The 23,825-nt window shown below is 43.5% G+C and overlaps 1 protein-coding gene across 1 annotated transcript in view; it reads left to right on the plus strand.

The window, feature by feature from the left end:
* The window catches only part of LOC309355243 (scavenger receptor cysteine-rich domain-containing protein DMBT1-like), a gene marked incomplete at its 5' end in the record, with an annotated part of 37,633 nt that overhangs the window by 10,019 nt on the left and 3,789 nt on the right, over positions 1–23,825 (plus strand). Inside the window, 9 exons of the mRNA XM_081885891.1 lie at positions 189–536; positions 2,698–3,003; positions 4,241–4,573; positions 7,957–8,262; positions 12,235–12,549; positions 14,144–14,443; positions 15,943–16,245; positions 21,652–21,957; positions 22,797–23,099. Coding sequence (XP_081742017.1) covers positions 189–536; positions 2,698–3,003; positions 4,241–4,573; positions 7,957–8,262; positions 12,235–12,549; positions 14,144–14,443; positions 15,943–16,245; positions 21,652–21,957; positions 22,797–23,099 — 2,820 coding nt within the window. The remainder of the gene's footprint in view (positions 1–188; positions 537–2,697; positions 3,004–4,240; positions 4,574–7,956; positions 8,263–12,234; positions 12,550–14,143; positions 14,444–15,942; positions 16,246–21,651; positions 21,958–22,796; positions 23,100–23,825) is intronic.

Raw genomic sequence — 23,825 nt, forward strand, 5'->3', positions numbered from 1 at the left:
TGACTGATTGGATGCTGCTGGAAATTTATAAAGAGCATGGATGTTGGTCTGATCCAGCAACACGGTGGTCACTCCCCTTTTTCTCACCCACTTTTTATATCCTGTTGCAACTTTCAGAATGGTTATACATAGGATAAATTTCTGTAATCCCATTTCCTCACCCACTCTCTGACATTTGCTTGACCCAGGTGTAGCTTCAGACTCAGATGCTGCAAACTCATCCCAAGTGGAAATCAGGCTGGCAGGAGGCTCAAGTCGCTGCAGTGGAAGGGTTGAAGTGCTTCTTCATGGCCAGTGGGGCACTGTATGTGGTCACGGCTGGGACCTTGAGGATGCCAGAGTTGTATGCCGGCAGTTGGGTTGCGGAGATGCAAGATCAGCCCTACAGAATGCAGAATTTGGAAGAGGCACTGGCCCCATCTGGCTGAATGATGTCCGATGCACAGGGACAGAATCAACTCTCGGTCAATGCCCAGCAAGGTCTTGGGGGGCACTGGACTGCAGTGATCGAAATGCTGCTGCGGTTGTATGCTCAGGTAAGTTCATTATCTGCATTACTCTCGAATAAGAAGCCTTGGGAAGAAGTACCGTATTTTTCGTTCTATAAGACGCACTTCCCCCCTCCTAAAAAGTAAGGGGGAACGTGTGTGCGTCTTATGGAGCGAATGCAGGCGGGAGGCTCTGCTCAGCGCTCCCTTTAAAGAGCTGCGTGGAGCGTGCGTGCGGCTCTTGGCGGCTTTTCCCTGAGGAGTGAGGGCGGCTGCCCTTCTCCCTCCTTGGGGAAAAGCCCCCAAGAGCTGCACACACACTCTTTAAAGGGAGCACGGCTCTTGGGGGAGCCTTCATCCCACTGCCCGGGAGAAGCTGTGCGAGGCTATCCCATAAACCAGGACAGCAAGAGGGATCGCTGCACAGCTATCCCTCTTGCTGTCCTGGCTCCTGGCTTAGCCGCACAAAGCCTCTTGAGGGCAGGGGGCGTCTTCATCCTGCTGCCCTGAAGAGGCTTCGTGTGGCTATCCCAGAAGCCAGAACAGCAAGAGGCTATCCCAGAAGCCAGATCCCTCTTGCTGTTGTGGCTTCTGGGATTCAGAATATATTTTTTTATTGTTTTCCTCCTCCAAAAATTAGGTGTGGCTTATGGTCTGGAGTGTCTTATAGAGTGAAAAATATGGTAATTCCTATCATGGAAAAGGTGCAGGTTCTTGCAGCACTGTTGTCATGGACTGACTCATACCCACCAAGTGCCCTGAGCCTAACTGGTGTGGTAATGATAACTTCCAGATTATTCTAGGCTTCAGTCACGACCTGTTAAATTTTGCCATGTTCCACCCAATCACCCTCTTTGTTGATCCACACCTGACCCTAAAGAGTCTGCCCTGTTCCCACCTGTCCCCAGGGCCCACCTAGGGGAAGTTGAAACTCTTTATTTTAATTTACAGATTCATAAACTATTCCACAACAAAAAGTTACTGAAGCAGTGTCTAATAAAATAAGATAAAACAAAACATTAAAGGTTACAAACCCAGTAAATGGAGACTGTGTGTGGTATTTTACTGCATTTTACTCAGAGTAGATCCACTAACATTAAGATGACTGAGTTAGGCCCGTTAATTTCAGTGGGTCAACTCTGAGTAAAACTTTATTTATACCACCCTATGAAACCATTTCTAAAATTATACAGTTTTTATTCTCTAAAATGACTGGGTCACGTGCATTGTGGAAAGCCATTTAAGTAAAATTTTGAAAAGGTGCCAAATATCAAATTGTTAGGTGCTTTTCTGATTTCAGGTGACCCCTTATTCTAGAGGGCTGGAGCTGCAGTATGAAAAGCACAGCCTCACTCTCATCTGACGAGTGCAGTCGGCAGGCAGGGAGACAGATATACTGATAGGTAAACTGGTCCCAAGCTGCTACTGGCTAATATATGCTGATGCCCCTTTTTTCATCTGAGAAATGTTGGAGAGTAAGCTGGCTGGATGCAGCTCCTGACAAGTGTTCCCCTTTCCCTGCAGTTTGTCTTCTGACAAGTCCTTTTTCTCATTGTGGACTGTGGCAAAATTATGCAATTAATTACATAAGTTATGGTGCCACTATATTTTCCCACCTCATTCATTTTAGTGCAAAGGAAATACAATGAAATTGGGGAGCAAATGCCACCAATTGCATCTTTTGGGGCTTGAAAGCAACAACAGAGAATATCGATTGTATTTGCTGGATTTATCTCCATTCTTGACATGGGATGAATCAACAAATATCTGCAATTGCTGCTTCGGTTTCTATTTGAGAGCCAACGTGGTGTAGTGGTTAAGAGCGGTAGTCTCGTAATCTGGGGAACCGGGTTCGCGTCTCCGCTCCTCCACATGCAGCTGCTGGGTGACCTTGGGCCAGTCACACTTCTTTGAAGTCTCTCAGCCCCACTCACCTCAGAGTGTTTGTTGTGGGGGAGGAAGGGAAAGGAGAATGTTAGCCGCTTTGAGACTCCTGAAGGGGAGTGATAAAGCGGGATATCAAATCCAAACTCTTCTTCTTCTTCTGTTTCTATTTTCATTACAACTGACTAAAATCCCTAAGTGATCTTCCCCTCCACCTGCATGAATCTTAATATGATAATTTACCTCTACTAGCAGCAAGACATGCAAGCATTTCTGTAGGTTCCTTCCCTGGATGTGTTACTATAAGTCGTTTTTGTTCCATCAGAGCTTCGTCTTACAAATGGCTCGAGTAACTGCTCTGGACGGATTGAGGTGTTTCACAACCAGCTGTGGGGGTCTGTTTGTGGCGCTGGCTGGGATTTACAGGATGCCAACGTTGTTTGTGGAGAAATGGGCTGTGGAAATGCTTTAAGAGTGCGAAGTGAAGCTTGGTTTGGCCAAGCATCTGGTCCCATTTGGCTGGAGAGAGTTAATTGTACAGGAGAAGAAACATCCTTCTATGATTGCCCCAGAGGTCCCTGGGGAGAGCACAACTGCAGCCACAGCCAGGATGCAAGTGTGGAGTGCGCAGGTAAGGTTCTCTCTTAGGAGTCAGTGAATCCTCTGTAGGGGGAAGTTTGGAAAATCCCAACTATCAAGTTCAAATTATTATTGCAGTATATCCAGTTCTGGGACGCAGGTGGCGCTGTGGGTTAAACCACAGAGCCTAGGGCTTGCTGATCAGAAGGTTGGTGGTTCGAATCCCCGTGACGGTGTGAGCTCCCGTTGCTCCGCCCCTGCTCCTGCCAACCTAGCAGTTTGAAAGCACGTCAAAGTCCAAGTAGATAAATAGGTACCTCTCCGGCGGGAAGGTAAACGGCGTTTCCATGCGCTGCTCTGGTTCGCTAGAAGCAGCTTAGTCATGCTGGCCACAGGACCCGGAAGCTGTATACCGGCTCCCTCGGCCAATAAAGCAAGATGAGCGCCGCAACCCCAGAGTCGGCCACGACTGGACCTAATGGTCAGGGGTCCCTTTGCCTTTACCTTTATATCCAGTTCTGCCAAGAAATTGGTGCAAGATACAAGATTTAAATATATGGATATTTGGAAGATGAATACATGCACACTCTTTCACACAGTCGTACTTGTATAGAGAGTTTGTGCACAAGTGTTAAGGGTAATCTGTGAAGAACCCCATACCCGTGGGCATGTCCTGGGTCTTTAATTTATGTGATGCCTTTTTGTTCATGGGACCTTCCTTCAAGAGGTTGCTTCACACTTTATTGAAATCCCCTGGACAACATGGAGGCTTCATGAAAGTGAATCACCCTTAGACATGTTAGATATCTTCCTTTGCCTCCTTTATTTTGCCTTGTGTCCCACCTGAAGGAAACATCTTCTGTCACTGAACCATATTACAGATGTTCACATGTTGCATTAAATGAGTGTACACAATACACAATAGTAGAGCTGTAAAAACCAGCAAGTGTGCACTCTTTCACACAATCACTCGCACATGTGTAGAGACAGTTTTACCTGTGATTCCCTCCTGGGGTTGGGTGAGCTTGCTGTTTTGACTTTGGGGGTGAAGGGGTCCCCCAGGGCTGCAGGGAAGGGTGCCTGGGAAAGAGAGAAAGGGCAGGAGAGAAGCCCAGACCATAAAATGGCTGGTGGGCTGAGAGCATCAATGGCACCTTCTGGAGGCAAAATTCCTGGCTAAGCACCCTGAGTTTATGAATCCTTTCGTGCATTAATTAGATTTAAGCCTGTTGGTTATATGAGCCTGATTATCGCACAGAAACAACAGATGTGCCTTTCAAAAATTCTAGAACCACCAGAGGCCAGATTGGTGAACGGCTCAAGCTTTTGTTCTGGAAGGGTTGAGGTGCTCCACAACCAGCAGTGGAGGACAGTGCGTTCTGTTTTCTGGAATCTGCATGATGCCCAAGTAGTGTGCAGGGAAGTTGGCTGTGGACCTGCTTTGTCAGCCGAGAAAGGACCTCACTTCGGAAGAGGACATGGCCCCTTCTTGTGGAAAGATAAAGCCTGTTATGGGAAAGAAGCTGCTCTCAGATACTGTCAAAAATATGGCATGTTGCATAAAGTAATTTTTCAAGACTATTTTGAAGACTATTGGGAAGATGTTGGTGTTGTGTGCTCAGGTAATGGGTATGAATGCATTAAAGGGTGCCATACTGTGGACATAGAAATTGGGTATAAGTTAAATCAGTCTGTCACTTTTGTTGGCAGCATATTGGTATTAGTAGTCATGAGAAGGGAGAAGAGATACAGTCCACAATGCATCTTTCCTTTCCCCTCCATCCCTCTCTCCTTTCGTGCTTATGTCTGATGCAAATTCTAATCTTGTAGCTCTTATACTTTCAAAGGGTGGATCTTTGAAATTTAAAGGGTTTTTTTTAATGCAGTGGTGGGGAACAACTGACACACAGGCCATATTCCCTGCAAAGGAGAGTTTCCTTATACAGGCCACATCATACAGGTTTTTGCTTGGAGGGAAACCTGCTAATGGAATCATTAGTTTTTCCTCAAGACTAAATGCTGTGTTTGAAAGATTAGGGGACAAGGAGAAGGGGACGACAGAGGATGAGATGGTTGGACAGTGTTCTCAAAGCTACCAACATGAGTTTGACCAAACCGTGGGAGGCAGTGGAAGACAGGAGTGCTGGCATGCTCTGGTCCATGGGGTCACGAAGAGTCAGACATGACTAAACAACTAAAAAAACAACTGCACTGTGATTCCTGTGTTGAAAATGGCTCCCACCAACTACAATAGGCCTTGAATAAAAGCCTCTCATTTGGTGTAATAGCAGTCCCCCCCCCCCCGCCCCCACAAAGGCTAAATGTGCCACAAAGGGCAATTTTTGGGTTGGGCTGCAGCTGAGGAGTGGAGCCATCCTCCTGTCCCCAGGAACTACAGCTTGGAGCTTGTGACTATAGAAAAACTTCAGCAGAGAAGGTTAAACCAAATGGTTTGTGTGTAACTGAATTGACATATAAGAAGAACAGGAGGCACTGCTTCTGGAGTTCCTGCTTGTTGGGTTTTATATTCCAGGCCACATATTTCAGGCTTGAGGTCAGGGACCAGGTCTTGTTGCAAAGACTAGTCTTTGATTAGCTGCCCGGCCTCACTTTTGTGTTTGAGCGTGAACATCAATCAGAACCAGCGCATATTTGGCTCCGCCCATATTGGTCACAGACATCGGCCCACACAAATCTGCATGTACTAACTGAAAAGCCTTGGTGGTCACCCTCTCAGACCTTGGGTATGTGCACGTTTTCACCTTTGCGTGTTTGCACGCCCGACAATCAAGAAACTTAGCACATGATTTCATTTTGCACCCCTCAGTGCACTCTGGGATCTTCTTCACGGAACCCCATGATATGTGAGCCAGATGTCGGTGCCAGAGGTGGGCACACACATCATGGACTGGAACGTTGGCACACTGTGCTTGAGCCACCTCTGTGTCATCTGGACCTGCAAAAGAAGCTTCTAGCACAAACAGCCTGTCTTTACATTCAACACTGACTAGTTGCTGTCCATTCTTAGAAATATAACACATATTATCCTCAAAACACACTCTGTAGCTATCAGCAAGAAGAGCACTGACAGATAGCAACGCGCAGGACAGTCCTGGAACAACAAACGCCTGTATCAAATCCTGTAAGAAAGAACAAAACAGCCAGACTGCATGAGAGCATGTTTAGTCCCATCTGCTAAACAAACAGTTTCCCCAGAAGATACAGAGGTGAAGTTCTCCAGGAATCCACCAGAGGGCACGACATGATGAGAAGCGCCTGAGTCAACCACAAAGGTCAGGACAGCATCCTGTTGACAACTCTTGACCGATGCCATAGAGGCTGCTAAATGTTTATGTTCAGAGCCCTCTCTGCCAGCTGCCTTTGGCTTTCCTTTCCCACGTTTCGAAGAGCCCTTTATCTGGTTGCTACGGGATACAGCCTTTGGCTGTTCCTGTGCCTCCACTGGACATTCTCTCACAAGATGGGAGGGGGCGCCACAGCGATAACAGCGATGTGTAGCAACAGCTCTCACAGCTTCCTCTTCAGCCATTCATTTGTTCCCTGCACCCCCACCTTTGGGTGCACAGCCTGGGCCTGCACGCTCCCCAGCACTCTGGTTGTGGGCCTCTACATCACGCGGCATCTCAGAGACAAAGCAGCTACTCCCAGCTGTAACTTCAGGAACATGGCCAGCAGCCCCCACGGGCTCTTGACTTCCTCCCTGCTCTTGGCTCCTGCTGAGCTTTCACACAGACTCCTCAGCACCTGCCAGGCGGCCTAAGCCAACTCAACGCCCTCCAGGTGGGGCAACAGCAAAGCGTCCACACTTGCTTTCAACATGCAGAGCTCTCTCTGCGCTCTCTCTCACTCAGCAGAGCATCCAGGTCTGCTGCACCATCTCCAGCAGCAGCTTGCATGGGTGGGGTCGGCTCCTTCTGGACTGGACTCCAGAGCCCTGTGGCCAAAAACCACCCCCTTGCTCTTCTGGCCCAGATTTCCCAGGTCTGGTGGCCTGTGAGCTTTTCAAACGGGACATCATAACAGCCCTGGAGATCAGCCATCTCCTTCCCCGGTGCTCCCTTGGGGCTTTGAAGTACTCATGCGTACTGGCCGGCTCCGAGAAGAGGCCTCCAGCGACTCTTTGCAGCACACAGCTTGCAGCCAGTGAGACTCCCTGCTTTCCTTACAAGCAGAGCCTTAAAGCTGGTCTTCCTCCTCCGGCAGCCTAAAACAGCAGCTTTTCGGGTTTTCAGCTTTCTCAGCACACAGCACATCAAAGCAGGCTTTCTCTAATTGCGTATCACTGCCATCCATAACCTGAGATGATTTATTGCTCAGATAAGCCTGGCGTCCAGCCTGCTCTCGCTGCGCAACCTCTGCCAGGCCTCAGCATTCCAAAGTCCACATTCCAAGGCTCTGAGCAAAAGCAGAGTCCAGCAGCGGTCAGAGAAAGCTGCTGCCTTCTGTGCTTCTTCAGTGTGCTTAAACAGAGTCTCACACAGAGCTTACTAGTAACTAAAAGCAGCTTTATTACAGCAGAAAACTATCCATTGTCTATCACAGCACGCAGCATCGTGAAAACATGTCCGCTCCTCTCAAAAGCGAAAGTAGAGAGAAGACAAAGAGCTGAGACTCTCGGAAGTGACGCGGAGTCTCTCCCCACCCCACAGTAGGCAGGACGTACACTCTGAGCTGTTTAACCCTATAAGCTCAGGTTCTCCTCACAGCTTTGCTAGAAGTATGTGAGGGGAAAACAACTTGACTCAATCTTATATTTCCTTGACATCTGATGGGAGGGTGTTCTGCATTTTAAATCCAAGGTACAATTGTATTAAATAATTCATGGAAAGGGTGATGGTGTTTATTTAGGAGGATAATGGGGGGGGCAGAGTAGGTGGCTTAATTCTCAACCCCTCTGTTTCATTCATTAGATCCCAAATTATAAACAAGGTTATATGACAGCTGTGCCTTTCAAAAAACAAACAACCCTCTGTTTCCCCATCAGAGCTCCGCCTAGTGAATGGCTCAAGTCGCTGCTCTGGGCGGATTGAAGTGTTTCACAACCAGCAATGGGGGACTGTGTGTGATGCTGGCTGGGATTTACAGGACGCCCATGTTGTGTGCAGAGAACTGAGCTGTGGAAATGCCTCCAAAGCATTTGGTGGAGCCTTGTTTGGCCAAGGATCGGGTCCCATCTGGCTGGAGGGAGTCAACTGTACAGGAGAAGAAGCGTCCCTGTCCATATGCCCAAGAAAGTCATTGGCAGAGCACAGATGTGATCACAGCCAGGATGCAAGTGTGGGGTGTTCAGGTAATGTTGTAGGAGAGGTTTTGTTTAGTGTAGCCTGTGTAGAGCCAAAGACCCAAAGTATTTTTAGATGAAAGCTGGATAGATTCACTCATCTGGTGGCAGAAAATCGTTGAGACAGAGAATGGCAGGAATGTTTGGCAGGTACTCAGGTAGAAAATGCTAGCTCTAAAACTGGCATTAAAGGTAAAGGTACCCCTGCCTGTACGGGCCAGTCTTGACAGACTCTAGGGTTGTGCGCTCATCTAACTCTAGAGGCCGGGAGCCGGCGCCATCCGCAGACACTTCCGGGTCACTTGGCCAGTGTGACATCGCTGCTCTGGTGAGCCTGAACCAACGCAGCACACCTGACGCCTTTTACCTTCCCGCTATAAAGCGGTACCTATTTATCTACTTGCACTTTAAGGGTGCTTTCGAACTGCTAGGTGGGCAGGAGCTGGGACCGAAAGACGGGAGCTCACCCCGCCGCGGGGATTCAAACCGCCGACCATACGATCGGCAAGTCCTAGGCACTGTGGTTTTACCCACAGCGCCACCCGCGTCCCAAAACTGGCATTAGTTCCTCCTAAACAGGAGCCTACAGTTGGAGCATTTATCCATCAATTCTTCCTTATGCTTAAATCTCCATATATCCATTAAGTTAAGGTTTTCTACTAAATTGAAAAAGGTAATGGGTAGTGTCCCTTCCTCTGAGTCTGATTTCCTTATTGTCCTATCCATATCCAAGGAGACTACCCCATTAGTATCTCACATCAGAATTATTTTCGGATCCATATAATCAAACAGTTTTTCCTCTAATATTTTGTAGTATTCCGATTTTCTTTCATCATCTTTAAAATTTTGCTGCGGGTCGTATTTGTCATTTACATAAATTACCACTCCCGTGTGTGTGTGTGTGTGTGTGTGTGTGTGTGTGTGTGTTATAAATTATTTTCCTAATCTTTTGTTTATTAAGACTCTTCTGTGTTTTTTGCAACATGTCTTCCTGAAGACAAATTATATGCAAATTTTGTTTTATTAAAATGTGTTCTATTTTATTTATTTTAAATTTATTATTCAGTCCATTAACATTCCATGTCAAACGTTTTGAATCCAATCTTATAATTTATATACACTTTATGAGTCTTTTTGTTTCTCTTCTTCCTGTTTATCTCCTCTATCTTCCAGGCCTGTTTCTCCCTCAGTTGTTTTGACTCCAAGTTGTTTTTTATATTCCCTCCAAAACTGACTTGTCCTTACATCTATGCTTTTCCCCTTTGTATGAAAATGTACGGTATATCATTTTCTCTCAATGAATCTGTCAGGAACTTATAGTTCCTCTTCTTTAACAATCTGGTCAGAATCTCCTTCAAGATTATGATGTTTGTATTGTTAATACACACTCTTTTTTCATAGTTCATCTATAGTATCCTACCTTTCATCGCTCTTGAATTGAATATCACCAGACAGTCCCCTGGTAGTTTTTTTTATAGCTTTTGCGTAACTTGATTTGATCATGAAGGCTTTATCCAATGAAAAGTTGACTTCCTCTTCTTCAATTTCTTACCAGCCTGCTATTTCTTTTATTATTTCGGCTCTTCTCCTCCACACTGTCTGGGATCCCTCAAAATCTCAAAGTTGATTCTTTCTGCTGAATTTCCAGCACTGCAAATGAATCCCATACAGTTTCCTGCATCATACTTAATCCTACCGCATCTTACTTAGACCTCTCATGAGGTCTTTCAGCTCTTTTACCCTGTTTGTTTTCTTAGTTATTTCTTCCAGGCCTTGTGTCTTTACTTTTAAATTTGCATGGGTTTTCCTAGTTCTAAAGTTTTTGTTGATAATTCTTTGATTTGTCCAGTTAGGTCCACCACTGATTTTGTATTCTGCTCGATCTTGTTTTCCATCCTTTCCAATTTCTCCTCCAGATTCTTTGCATTATCTTTTATATCTTTCCTTAATTCAGAATACATTTCTGAAATTTCCATTTTGGGCTTTGGTTCTTGGGTGGAACCTCTTCTCATCTGGGCTGGAGTTGTTCTTTGTCCCACTAGGGGGGATAAAAGGGGAAATGAAAAGGAGGGTGGAACTTTCTCTTTGGCTGTTTCTATGTGCCTAATGTTAGTTTCTCTTTGCCACTGAGCAGTGCTTTGGAGTCACAGGACTCTGTTTACATTCCACACATTCCAGAGACAGTCCACGCTGTTGGAAGTCTCACAGGAGAGGAGACGGATGTGACGTTACTGGTTTCCTGTTCCTTTCTTCCTTTGGTTCAGTTGCTCTCTGCTCTCACAGGGAGAGGATGTATTTTTCTTTGCTCTGCGTAGCTTAGTATGCTTAGTAATAAAGCATAGCATGTATCTCATCACTTCTGCTGCTTTGGAAACTCTGCTGAACGGGAATGTGCCTGGGGCCTCATCAAAGGCTCAGGTCATTAATTATTCATCAGGGGCGATTCTGGAGGAAAATGAGCTTTATCAGCTTGGCCGAGCGGAGATCCCGACACCTAATCCAAAATGGAGAGTCTGAATAAAAATCACACAAAGAGAGGGGGGCCCCAAACCCCCACAAATATTATACCCATATGAAACATAAGTTTTCAGCTTCTTCCAAGCCCAATCCTCTCGCCCTTTGAGGAACTTTATTTCCAGTTAAATCTCTATCCTCAACCTGTATTTCAAATAACCAAGACTGCAATAAAAAGAAAGGGGAAGGGGAAGGCAAAAAAAGTTTTATTTATATATCCAAGTTGCCAGTGGATTTGGTCACCTCTGGCACATTCATATGAGATGTACTCTCAAACAAGTTCTTGAAGGTTGTGTCCAAGGATTTCGAGAAGATGACTGCACGAATGGAGAATATGCCGGCGTCATGTGCTCAGAGAGTACCATGAAATAGCCATAGAAACTGTCCAAGAAACCCGATTAATATGACATTGTATTAAAAAGAGCTATTTCTTTATCATTCTTAAGACAAAATCTAAGAAAGTGTTATTATAGTTGTGGATGGGGGACTTTGGATAAAGAATGATGCTTCATGTTTTTTGAGAAATGGTGCTTCAGAGTCTGTTCATTCCAGCCCTAAAGTGAACCCAATTAAATTATTTTGAATTATCTGGTAAACTGCAGTCTTATGAAAAGGTTAAAATGTTGAGATGATCATGAGTTTACAGTGGTACCTCTGATTACGTACTTAATTCGTTCCAGAGGTTCGTTCTTAACCTGAAACTGTTCTTAACCTGAAGCACCACTTTATCTAATGGGGCCTCCTGCTGCTGCCGCGCCGCCACCGCACGATTTCTCTTCTCAACCTGAAGCAAAGTTCTTAACCTGACGTACTATTTCTGGGTTAGCGGAGTCTGTAACCTGAAGTGTATGTAACCTGAAGCGTATGTAACCCGAGGTACCACTGTATATGTATGCCGCTGTATGCTCAAAGCAGCTCACAACCACAAATAGAGTAAAATATAACAGCATTTCAAGGTAAAGCATTCATGGTTCCCCCACATCTCTCTCCCTCTCCCCCTCTCTTTTCCCCCAACCACACAATGACAAGGACAATAGTGTTCTCATACTGAACATAAACAAATTTCAAGAAAAGGCTCCTACATGATGAAATCAAGGAACCTCAGTAGAAAAACCATGTAAATGCAATCCAGTAGTTCAACATGTAAAACAGGAATTGTGAATAACCGTTATAGGAATTGATTATAATCAGCTTTAATATTTAGAAAATATTTAATTATTTAATATAGAAATTAATAGGGGCTAGGTAATGTATATGTAATAAATCTTTATAAGGAGTTTGCAAATTTTTACCCCTTGTTAAAATTTCATGTTTGTGTATAGTGGGAAATGTGAGCAACAGACAAAAATACTAGCTGGAAATGCCAGCATGGCCACCTGCCCACTTGTTGTGCCTCAGCCTAAATGGAAGCCAGGAAGAATGAGGAACTGGAAGGTGGAGAAACAAAATTTCCTTTAATCTTTACAGACCTCCAAACCATCAGATTGGTGAATGGAACAAGTCCCTGCTCCGGAAGACTTGAGGTGCTCCACAACCAGCAGTGGTTGACTGTGTGTGATGAGGGATGGGATCTGAACAGTGCCAATGTTGTCTGTCGAGAAATTGGCTGTAGCCCTCCCTTGTCAGTCCCAAGAGGAGCTCATTTTGGAAGAGGACATGGTCCTGCCTGGTTGACTGGTGTCCATTGTCAGGGAACAGAAGCTACGTTCAAGGAGTGCACCCCAAACAACTGGCAAACGAAAGACTGCAGCCATGGAGAAGGTGCTGCCGTTGTGTGCTCAGGTAACATAAATGCTTAGGCACTAGCTGAAATTTGAATCATGACTGTTATGCCAAAAGTTGGCTTCTCTTGAGCTCTGATCATCCTCTGAAGGGGCAGAGGGTGAGCCTTCCTCTTCTTGTTGCATACTCTTTTCTGGGTCTCATCTAGAACACAAGTCACAACATTATATAGGTTCCTGCAGTGTTTCTTCTAGGCTTTGTTCTGCCTCCTGCATCATTTTTGTCCTTTCTGTTCGCTTTTGGTTGGGGTGGGGGGTGGGAAGCTGAAAGGACACCATATCATTTTAATGCAATGGCTGAATTTGAAATAACTAGCTATTTTAATATCCAGAAAACCTAATTACTATGGACATTTTACATATTCAGTGGTTATTTCTGCCCACAACTCTTCTGGGGGAGGGTGTACAAGGGGAAGGAGTGCCCTTCCAGGGACTCTGGGGTGAAGAAACAAGGGGGGGGTAGAAATTCCTCTGCTGTGCTGAAATTTGGAATATATCCAAATGATGGTGATAGCCATAGCAAGGAGGAAATTACTGCCCTTCCCTCCAAAATTCTGGAATAGTTTTTTAAAAATCATTTTTATTAAGTTTTCCATTTTAACAATCCAATAAAATCACATTGAATGTTCTCAGTTATACAAATACATAATTTTTTTGTTGGGACTTCCCATGCTTCAAGTTCGGGGGGGCTCTGATCGTCTCATATCTCTGCTGCCTTGGATAGTCTTTCCAATAGTTCCTTTAAATCTTCCTGTTGTTAACCTTCCTTCTTTCATGGCCTCTGAGTTGTTTCCACAAGCGAGTTGAAATAAGCAATGATGTGTTTCTGTGTGGATTTTATATGTATGATTCTCCTCTATTGTTGCAGTATCTCCTCACACACTGGTGTTTGTGCCGAATCAATCCAAAAGTCATTTCGCTGCTGGCAGACACCATCTTCTCCCAGTTCCAATGAAATCAAATCCCGGCGTTTGCTCATTAATTTTCCCAGACCGGTTTCATCAAACATTAGCCTTTCCAGGGGAGATTTACCAAATCAGACTTGAAATACAGATATAATGACATATTAAGAGCTCGCCTCCCCCTATAACTATTTATAACTCTGCAGCTCGGTCTTATTCCTTCATGGCAGATTTCCAAATAAAAAGTGCATCACATCTCAACTTTCTAGGAACCCGTCCAAAGTTTTTTGAAGTCTCTTCAGCGGTTAACGAGATCCTGCTTCTTTCTAAAATCAGCAATTGTAGAATCTTTTATCTTCCAGGCAATTCAAAAAACAAAAGCTTTAATTATATAATATTGTTATTTCCACACAGTTTATATCAAAAATCTGGAAATTGGGGTGGGTGGGTGTCAAAATGAATATTTAGCTTAGTACAAGGATATTTTTAAAATGAAAACGATGCCCCCCTAGTGAGAATCAACAGACAAATATCCATCACTGTTGAAGAAGTGCCCAGTTTCAGGCATGACTTCCAACAAAACAATTCAATAGATTCTGTTTCGATGAGCTCTGTTCACTAGGGGCAATAAAAAGGAAGGATGAGGAATGTGAGAGGTGGAGATATAAATCTGTATTTTTTCTCACCCAACAGAGATCAGATTGGTGGGTGGTTCAAATATTTGCTCTGGGAGATTTGAGCTGTTCTACAACTGGGATTGGATCCCCCCATGTGAAGACGATTTGGACTGGAACAGCGTCCAAGTCATGTGCCGGCAACTTGGCTGCGGACCCTTCCTGTCAGGATCATCAGCAGCTAGTGAATATAGACCAAGTTTTGTGCCAGCAAAAAAATTCACCTGTGAGGGAACAGAAGATTCTCTCAACTACTGCCAAGGAAGATATGTTCCTAGAAGAATGTGCCGGCCTTCCTATGCACGTATTGAATGCTCAGGTAATATTAATTTCCTCGTTTGTTTTTTTATTCCGTTTAAAACTCACTTCCTATGAAATGTCTCAAATCATTACAGTAATCAAAACAATGAAAATGTTTATGTATAAAACAATTATAGTATATTCGATTAATAAAGCAATTCAGTATATAAAAAAATTCAAATCCAATACAGGATTTAATGTTTTAATGTTGAAAAAAGAAATACTTTAAATGTTGAAAAAAGAAAGACTTTAATAGGCACCAAATAGGCAATAGAGATGGCGCCTGTCTGATACGTCACAGGGGGAAGTTCCAAAGGGTGGATTCCACCAGGCTGAAGGCTTTGTTCTTATGGACCTCCTGATCAGATGCTGTCTGCAGGAGACCTTCTCCCAGAGAGTGCAGTGATTGGGTGGGCATGTAAAGGGTGAGGTGATATCGCCTAACATGTGCCCTCTTGACCACTTCAGTTGGTGGAATTGGCACTACTACAGGTGCCACATAATACCCATTCTGCATCTGTAAATACTCAATTGTTTAGTGTGGCAGTGTTTCCCTGCCTATTGAAATCCAATTGGCGCCTTCACTGTTCTCTTTCCAGTGCCTGTTAAAAACACTTTTGTTCAGACAAACCTACCTAGGTGCTTAGAAATGCTGGTGTGAATTTTAATCTGTTTGAGTCTCTTAGGTTTTGTAGGTTTTTGATGTGTTTCAATTTTTTCCTGATTTTATAGTTTTATCTCTTTGTAAACCACTTTGAAGTTTTGTACACTATAAATTTTATGAAATGAATGAATGAATGAATGATCATGGAAATGCAGCTCGTCCTAGGTAGGATCTTTAACTGTCTTAAATAAACAGGCAGGGCCATAGATAACCAGCAAGACCATCCAGTAGGTACCCCTTGATGTATTTAATTAATCCTGCTGCAGCAGGTTGGTACCTCCAGGTCATCATCATCATCATCATCATCATCATTTATTATTTATACCCCGCCTATCTGGCTGAGTTTCCCCAGCCACTCTGGGCGGCTCCCAATCAAGTATTAAAAACAGTACAGCGTTAAATATTAAAAACTTCCCTAACAGGGCTGCCTTAAGATGTCTTCTGAATGTCAGGTAGTTGTTTATCTCTTTGACATCTGATGCGAGGGTGTTCCACAGGGAGTTCCACAAAACTCCTGTGCTGATCAGTAGTAGGACTGCAGCTATGAATAGCCACTGGAGCCTAACCTAGCAAGATAGCAAATGAATAAATTAATACATTTATTCTGAATGGGATCTGCTGGAGTCTATTCAAACCCTTTTGCTCCCTCCCTCCTCCACCAATCAATCCCCTTTTCTCCATTTCTGTTTTGTTCTGACTGTATTTCCCACAACAGTACAATATGGCACTACAAATTGCTATGATGCATTGCTGATTGTTCTTCTTCTTTTTATTGTTTTTATTCATTGATTGTATTGTTGAGGAAAACCAAAACCAGAATTGAAAAGTTAAAAAGCCTTTTTCAATCTCTGCAGGTATCAGATTAGTGAATGGTACAAACCGTTGCTCTGGGAGAGTGGAGGTGCTCCACAACCAGCAATGGCTGACGGTGTGTGATGATGGCTGGGATCTAAACAGTGCCCGCGTTGGGTGCAGGGGATATGGCTGCGGGGAAGCCTTGTTTGTCCCAAGAGGAGCTCCCTTTGGAAGAGGATGTAGTGCCACCTGCTTGGCTGGAGCCAAGTGTCGGGGGATGGAATACAGATTTAAGGACTGTGACCTACACTGGGAAACACATAATTGCAGTCATGGAGAAGATGCCAGTGTTGTCTGCTCAGGTAATTCTAGGTTGAGAGAAATTGGCTACAAAATGAATCAGCCTTTTTCTCAACAGCAGGGTCCACTTGAGGTTTTTGGGGGGAAATTGTGGGAAGTGGATGGGAGGGAATTTTTTAAAAAAGTTTTTTTATTAAGTTTTTACAATTAAAAAAATCATAATTCTTCCAGATAAGTCACAAAAAGAAATAAACGTACATCCCCTTTCCCCCCACCTCCCACCCAAGGACTTCCCTCAACCTCCTCTTCTGATTCCTTATAATATTTTCTCATTCTGCATATTTTAGTATATCTTAATATCATTCTCCTTTACCTAAAATGTTCTATTTTTCCCAGATGTTTGTTTTCAAATCATTCTTCTTCATATTTCACATTCTATTTTGTTAATTAGTCATACCTCGGGTTACAGACGCTTCAGGTTGCATTTTTTCAGGTTACGGACCACCGAAACCGGAGTACTGGAACGGGTTACTTCTGGGCTTTGGCAGTCGCGCATGCACAGAAGCGCCAAATCGCAACCCGCGCATTTGCAGGCGTGCAGGCACGGCTTGTGAATACTGCGGGTTGCGAACGTGCATTCCGCACGGATCACATTCGCAACCCAAGCGTCCACTGTATAAGTGTTTACTCAAACCCTGTGATGAATCTAATTCTTTACAATGTTTCTGCATATATAATGTAAATACATTCCTGTTTTTTAAAAAATCTCTATTGTCTTCATCTCTTAATCTTGCTGTGAGTTTCATCATCTCTGCATATTTCATCAATTTAAGTTGCCAGTCTTCTTTCGTTGGCATCTTGTCGTCCTTCCATCTTTTGGCTAAAAGGATCCCGGCAGCCATTGTTGCATACATAAATAAGTCCTTAAATTCTTTTGGTATTTCTTGGTCTATAATGCCTAATAAGAAAGCTTCTGGTTTTTTATTAAATGTTATTTTAAACATCCTTTTCATCTCATTATAAATCTCTTCCCAATAACTTTTAATTATTTAACAATTCCACCACATGTGGTAAAAAGTCCCTTCTTTCTCCTTGCACTTCCAACATATATTGAAACATGTTTTATTCATTTTGGCTAATTTAACTGGGGTCATGTACATCGATACATCATTTTCATATAATTCTCTTTCAAAATTACACAATCCGTAAACGTTAAATCAGTTTTCCATCATTTTTCCCACTCTTACATTTGTATATTATGTCCTATATCTTGTGCCCACTTAATCATTACAGACTTGATTTTTTCATCTTTAGTTTCCCACTCTAACAGCAGACTGTATGTCTTCTTCAGAATTTTGGTATTATCATCTATAATTTCTCTCTGAAATCTGGACAAAGTATAACTAAAACCTTTCTTTGTATCCTCTTTAAAAGCCTAATTTATTTAGAAATATTGTAGCCAATCATTTACATGCTCTCTAATATCCTTAAAATCTTTCAACTTTAATTTCCCTTCTGTTTCCATTAAGAGATCCCTATATGTAAGTCATTTTTTTCTTGTTGTTTATTTTCCTTATAGAGGTTGCTTCAGTTGGTGACAGCCCCCATGGGGTCTTTTGTTCTAATAAATCTTTATACCTCTCCCATACTTTTAGAAGTGATCTTCTGATTATATGGTTATATAATCTTTTATGTATTTTTCCTTTATGCGTACTTCCCATAAGTACGCATGCCATCCGAATCTGTTGTCATGTCCCTCCAGTTCTAATACATCTGTATTATATAATTTGACCCAATCCCGGATCCAGGGAACACAGGCAGCTTCATAATATATTTTAAAGTCTGGAAGGGAGAAGCCTCCTCTATTTTTAATATCTGTAAGTACCATAACTTGTATTTTATTCTTGGTTTATTCTCTTTCCAGAAAAATTTAGAAATATCTTTTTGCCATTTCTTAAAGCATACTGTGTTACTTATTACCGGGACTGGCTAAAATAAAAACAACATTTTTGGCAATACCTTCATCTTAATTACTGCTATCCACCCTAATAACGATAAATTCCTTCTTCCCCATATTTCTAGGTTCCTTTATATTTTGATCTGAATTTTTTCATAATTGTCTTTAAAAATATTTATATTTTTGGTTGTTAACCAGACCCCCAAATATGTGATTTTTTAATGGATCTCTATTTCTACATTTTGTTTTAATTCTATTTTATCTTAATAATTTCTTTACTAATAATTTTTTTTTATTCAGCTTAAATCTTGCCACTTGCCCAAATTCCTGTATTTTCTCTAATACCCTCAAAAGAGAATTTTTAGGATCTCCCACCATAATTACAAGGTCATCTGCATATGCTTTAAACTTATATTCCTTTCCCCCTACCATAATTCCTTTAATGTTATTATCTGCCCAGATATTTCTCGCCAGGACTTCCAAAACCAAAGTAAATAAAAGAGGTGATAGGGGACATCCCTGATTTGTTCCTTTCTGTATTTTACATTGCTCTGTTACCACCTGGTTCACAATAAATTTAGCTTTTTGATCAGAATATATAGCTTAAATCCCTTTCCTAAATCTCACCCAAAGTTCATCTCTTCAAGAACTTTTTTCATAAAATCCCATGAAACATTATCAAATGCTTTTTCAGCATCTATAAACATCAGGACTGCTTGTTTTTCATTGGAAGGGTGGGATATTAGTCCTTTTTTTTGTACACCACTTTCTAGATTTTATGTTGTAGAACCAGGCACAACTTTAAATTGGCTGTAACTGCCAAATCTTTCTTTACTAGTATTTGCCAATACAGCAAGTGAACTCTGTAAGAACAATTCTTCTTCCTCTGGGCTCCTGTTCTACTCTTTCCCTACATTCTTGCCTTTTCTTTTTTGGTTTTAAAAGTGGTGACTGAACTGACACTTGACTAATTTCGTCCAATAGTCAAGGCTTGAATAGCTTGCAAGTCTAACATTCCAGAAACATCATTATTTGAGCAGCGTCTCAGGAATCAGCTTCTTTTGTGTTCATCCACTATACATTCTCATTTATATTCAGTAACATTATCTTAATTTGACCGGATTTTGCATCAGCGAAAAGGAATAATGGCACATTTCCAGTGGTGATGATTGTGTGCAGCAGAATGCATGTCGTATCTCCATAGCCCCATTCTTTTGCCATGAAAGTAGGCAGGTTTGCTCTGCCAATTAGGCCAACAGAAATCTTTTTAAACATTTTGAGGAAGACTTCAATTTTGAAATTCAGCATATTTTTCCTCATTGTTTTCTTGAAAATGCTTTGCCATTGTGGTTAGTAGCATTGGCACACTGGTCCAGGACCATATTCCTTCATAATACAGTGGTACCTCGGATTACATACCCTTTAGGTTACAGACTCCGCTAACCCAGAAATAGTACCTCGGGTTAAGAACTTTGCTTCAGGGTGAGAACAGAAATTGTGTGGCTGCGGCGGCAGCAGGAGGCCCCATTAGCTAAAGTGGTGCTTCAGGTTAAGAACAGTTTCAGGTTAAGAACATACCTCCAGAACAGATTAAGTTCTTAACCCGAGGTACCACTGTACTTCTGTGGAAAGCAGGTGTATCTGAAAGTCATGTTCTCTCAGAGATGGTGTATTTTTCAGCATGTTGCTCTGCAAGTAGAAAGGACACACCCTCCCAAGGGATATGACTTCCAGACAGAGCATCTTTCCACTGATGTATTCTTGGGGGAAATGGCTCTGGGGTCTTTTGGGGATGCTTCCATCACTTCCTGCAATGGGAAGAGCAAGTTAAGAAAGGTGTGTGTGTGTGTGTGTGTGTGTGTGTGTGTGTGTGTGTAAAAGAAGTAAGGAGAAGAGAAATATATTCAATCCTGCATTCTGAAATATAGGTCCCCTTCAAATTTTAAAGTAATGGTCATCAGCTGACCAAAGGTGATGGCAGATCTGGACTCCATAGATACCACCCTGTGCTTGTCAGGCACCTCCTCCTCTGCTGTGCACTCACCACTGTGCTCCCACCCACTCCCAACACCCACTTTCCGTCTTCTGTTTTCCCTCTCCTCCCACCATCCCATTTCCCATCTCCATTTAGCCCCCCTTGCTTCATCACAGCTTTTCTTCTCCCTGTTCTATGGCATCTCACCTTCTCGTATTTTCCATACCCACAGAGTCTTGCTCAAATTCCATGCTGTGTTTGCAGCTGCTTCTTGATGGACAGGCTCTCTGCTTTGCAAGAGAGCAGCTGCAGCCTCCAACCAGTAAGCCATGCTGCAAAGGCAAGAGAGAGGTTCTGCTAGGTTGGCAGAATGGAAAGAGGAGAAGTGTTTTGGAGGGTCCAGGAAAGGGGGTTCAAGAAAAGAGAAACTCCAAGAGGGTGCAAAGCAGGACTGGAGAGGTTTGGAGGGCTGCATTTGGTCCCTAAATCTGATATTCCCTATCCATGCTCTAACCTAGAACCCTTAACATTTCCCATGGAATAATAATAATAATAATAATAATAATAATAATAATAATAATAAATTTTATTTATATCCCACCCTCCCCAGCCGAAGCCGGGCTCAGGGCGGCTAACAACAATAAAATAGTGCAACATTCTAAAATCATTTCATTATAAAATTAATTCAACTCAAATTGATGGCAACCATTAGGCTAAAGTTCTGTGAAGATTGCCAAAGGAGGGAGTCAGGCTGTGCCCTGACCAAAGGCCTGGTGGAACAGCTCTGTCTTGCAGGCCCTGTGGAAAGATGTCAACTCCCGCAGGGCCCTAGTCTCTTGTGACAGAGCGTTCCACCAGATTGGAGCCACAGCCGAAAAAACCCTGGCTCTAGTTGAGGCCAGCCTAACCTCTCTGTGGCTTGGGACCTTCAGGATGTTTTTGTTTGAGGACCGTAAGTTCCTCTGTGGGACATACCAGGAAAGGCGGTCCTGTAGGTATGAGGGTCCTAGGTCGTATAGGGCTTTAAAGGATGAAACCAGCACCTTAAACCTAATCCTGTACTCCACCAGGAGCCGGTGCAGCTGGTATAGCACTGGGTGGATGTGATCTCGCAGCGAGGACCCCATAAGGAGTCTCGCCACGGCATTCTGCACCCACTGGAGTTTCTGGGTCAGTCTCAAGGGCAGCCCCACGTAGAGTGAGTTACAATAATCCAGTCTGGAGGTGACCGTCGCGTGGATCACAGTGGCTAGGTCAGGGCAAGAGAGGTAAGGAGCCAACTGCTTAGCTTGGTGGAGATGAAAAAATGCCGCCTTTGTTACAGCTGCAATCTGCGCCTCCATGGAAAGATTACACCCAAACTCTTAACGGACGGTGCTGGCACTAATTGCGCCCCCACAAGAGATGGGAGTTGCCCCCTAATCCCATATCGTCCCTTCCCAGCCAAAGGACCTCTGTCTTCGAAGGAAGCTACAAAAAATGAAGAATTGGGAGGTGGAGGCACAAAATGGACTCTAACCATTTTAAACCCTACAGATATCAGATTGGTGAATGGTACAAGCCCTTGCGCTGGAAGAGTTGAGGTGTTCAACGCCGGGCAGTGGGGGACTGTGTGTGATGATGGTTGGAATCTGAGCAGCGCCCAAGTCGTGTGCAGGGAACTTGGATGTGGGGAAGCCTTATCAGTCAAAGTAGCAGCTCACTTTGGGAGAGGCAATGGCCCCATCTTGCTGGATGAGGTCAGATGCAAGGGGACAGAAGCTACCCTCCGCCACTGCCACCTACAGCCTTGGGGAGAACATAACTGTGTGCATGAAGAAGATGCTGGTGTTGTATGCTCAGGTAAAAATTACAATTAAGAAATAGTCCGTATCGTGTTTTTATCTTGTATTGTTATGTTGTGAACTGCTCTGAGATCTACAGATGAAGAGTGGTATGCAAATTTAATATATAAATTAATTAATAGGAGCTATACAGTTGGGTTAGAGGGATGCGGGTGGCACTGCGGGTTAAACCACAGAGCCTAGGACTTGCCAATCAGAAGGTTGGCGGTTCGAATCCCCGCGACAGGGTGAGCTCCCGTTGCTCGGTCCCTGCTCCTGCCAACCTAGCAGTTCAAAAGCATGTCAAAGTGCAAGTAGATAAATAAGTACCGCTCCGGTGGGAAGGTAAATGGCATTTCCATGCACTGCTCTGGTTCACCAGAAGCGGCTTCGTCATGCTGGCCACATGACCTGGAAGCTGTATCCCGGCTCCCTCGGCCAATAAAGTGAGATGAGCACCGCAATCCCAGAGTCGGCCACGACTGGACCTAATAGTCAGGGGTCCCTATACCTTTTATACAGTTGGGTTAGAAACTTGTATACAAGTTGAATCAGCATGCCCATTTTGTCATCAACACATTTCCTTCAGCTCTGCTGCTGATAATCATATCAATGGAAGCAGGAAAGACCCTCTGTCTGCGTTTTCTTCCCCTCCTCTTTTGCACAGTCTTTCCTTCGCTTCATATGCACCACATTAAATAGGTTCAAACCATAATTTGTGAGGATTTTATGCAACATTCTGGCCTCTTCTCCATCTTTGTTATCCGTACTGTGGAGGAGAGCAGCTGAAATTGTATCTTATTAATTTTATCTATCAGTAGACTCCGTTTCAGTCGAAGCTATTTCTCATCTCAACAGAGATCAGATTGGTGAACGGTACAAGCAGCTGCTCTGGAAGAGTTGAGGTGCTCCACAACTGGCAGTGGCTGGCTGTGTGTGATGACAGATGGAATCTGACCAGTGCCCAAATTGTATGTAGAGAGCTTGGATGCGGTGAAGCCTTGCTGGCTGCAGGAGGAGCTCACTTTGGAACAGGAAATGGTCCCACCTGGTTGTCTGGTGTCAGTTGTCAGGGGACAGAAGTTGCCTTCAAGGACTGTGACTTACAGTGGAGAACACATGATTGCAGCCATGGAGAAGTTGCCAGTGTTGTGTGCTCAGGTAATAGCTATACTGTGGCCTTGGAAACTGGCTGCAAATTCAACTAGTAAGTCTATTTTGCCAATAGAAGGTTGCTGAAGAGTTCTGATGCTGATAGTTGAGCTGGGAGGAGGAGGAAGAAGGGCAGTTCACAATATAATTTTCATTCTGTGTCATTTTTGCTTTTTCTAGAAACAAAAGAAGTGTCCCAATGCCGTTCTAGCTTTCTAGATAAGCACTAGGTGTGAGTAACATTCCCTAGAGGAGTTCTAAATCCAAATGACGTTTGATGTCCTTCATAGCCATGGCATCATGTCTGGAGTTGCATGCTCCTATACCTTTAAAGTGAATGCAGTGCACATTCTTGCCTGCAAGGAATGCTGGGCACTGTAGTTTACCCTTCACAGAGTTACATTTATCACCAACCCTCACCAAACTACAGTGCCCAGAATCCTTTGAGCAGAGTCCAGAAAGGGAGAGCCCTGGTATCTGGTGCAGCGAAATTCAACATTTCTCTCTCTCTTCCCACTTTCTACTCCCCATCTATTGATAAGCAAACATAGCAGAGCAGTTGGGTTGAACCCAGGAACTGACACTTCATTAAACATTTTTTGTTGGTGGAAAGAAGAGAGGAATGGCAAGTTAAACCGATGGACTATGCCAAAATGACAAAACCAACTGGAAAGCTTGGGAACCAAGAAGACAAAGCATTTAAAAAAGAACGGGGGGAATTTATAACTTATTTAG

Source organism: Podarcis melisellensis (assembly GCF_964234715.1).
Source record: "Podarcis melisellensis genome assembly, chromosome: 13".
Classification (NCBI taxonomy): domain Eukaryota; kingdom Metazoa; phylum Chordata; class Lepidosauria; order Squamata; family Lacertidae; genus Podarcis; species Podarcis melisellensis.